Source organism: Aegilops tauschii, chromosome 2 (genome assembly GCF_002575655.3).
Source record: "Aegilops tauschii subsp. strangulata cultivar AL8/78 chromosome 2, Aet v6.0, whole genome shotgun sequence".
Taxonomy (NCBI): domain Eukaryota; kingdom Viridiplantae; phylum Streptophyta; class Magnoliopsida; order Poales; family Poaceae; genus Aegilops; species Aegilops tauschii.
Window position 1 is genome coordinate 558,493,457 of NC_053036.3, and position 1,265 is coordinate 558,494,721.

General features: G+C 63.2%; 1 protein-coding gene across 1 annotated transcript; it reads left to right on the top strand.

The window, feature by feature from the left end:
* Window positions 1-369: 369 nt before the first annotated feature.
* LOC141041257 (uncharacterized) lies at window positions 370-933 on the top strand. Its single transcript, XM_073507384.1, has one exon. It carries the CDS (start codon window positions 370-372, stop codon window positions 931-933), a length of 564 nt encoding a protein of 187 aa, XP_073363485.1.
* Window positions 934-1,265: the final 332 nt, after the last annotated feature.

Genomic DNA, 1,265 nt, shown 5'->3' on the forward strand with positions numbered 1-1,265 from the left:
TACACGTGCATATGCACCCGATCAATAGATCGTGAGTTGCACATATCTTCTACATGGTATCAGCCTCCCTTCGATCCTCCCAGCCCTAGCCGCGCCGTGCCGCCGCCGCCGCTAGCTCCCCCTCGCTACCCCGCGTCGTTGGCTCTCCCGCCGCCGCCGTAGCCCCTGCCTTGTGATCCCCTCTACCGCACACCGCCGCCTCCCTCCACCCGTCCTGCTGCTCCTGCCCACCAACCCGCCCCGCCGGCTTGCCGCTATAACTCGCCAGCCCTAACCCTAAAACCCTTCGCCCCCCTCCCCCCCGGCTGCTTCCTTCTAGCTGCCGCCGCACCCTAAAACCCTAAACCCACACTGGCCGAACCCTTCGCCATGTCCGGGTCCGATCTCTCCAACCGCAACCCCCTCTCGACCCCTCCGCCGGTGCCCCGGCCGAACCCCTTCGACTCCTGCGCCGCCACCCTCCCCGACCCTGCCTACATCCGTGATGTTCCTATCGAACGTCGCGTTCCGGTTATCCTCTCCTACAAAGAGGCGAATTTTTATGCATGGAAGACATACTTGAATCTCCTCTTTTGTGAGTATAACCTGCATGATCACATCGACGGCATCGCCAACCTCTTCGTCCTGAACCGCGACGCCGACTGGCTGGCGATCGACGCCACCATCATCCGGTGGCTCTTCCTCACCGTGTCCAAGGACATCTTCCACACCGTCGTTCGCGACAAGGACGATGCATGCACGGTGTGGAACAAGATCGTCGGCCTTTTCACCGACAACAAGCTCCAACGGATCGTCTTCCTGCAGCAGGAGTTCTTCGGTTGTCATCAAAATGACTCCTCCGTCGACGACTACTGCATGCGCCTCAAGACTCTCACTGGCGAGCTCAACGACATCGGCTTCAAGGTGGGCGACGAGCTGCTCTCTCCACCCTGACCGCCGGCCTCAATGAGGACCTCGGCAACGCCGCCTCCAACCTCACCCTCATGGCAAACCCTACCTTCGAGCGGGCGGTGGCGTATCTTCGTCTCGAGGAACACCAGTTGAAGCATCTTCGCTCCCGTGCTGTTCACACTCCCTTCGCCGCCGGATATTCGCGCAGTGGCCCCGCCCAACCTGCAGGCGCGCCTCCCGGCTTCCCGGCACCCTACCAGCCGCCCCAGGCCCCTCCTGCACCGACTGGTGCCTACGGTGCCCCGTACCAGCCGCGGCCCTCGGCTCCCGCCGCTCCCGTGGCTCCTCCCCAACAACCACCACAGCAGCAGCGC

What these genes read in the sequence shown, in the direction of transcription:
- LOC141041257 (XM_073507384.1), top strand. Translation starts at nt 370, where the DNA reads ATGTCCGGGTCCGATCTCTCCAACCGCAACCCCCTCTCGACCCCTCCG.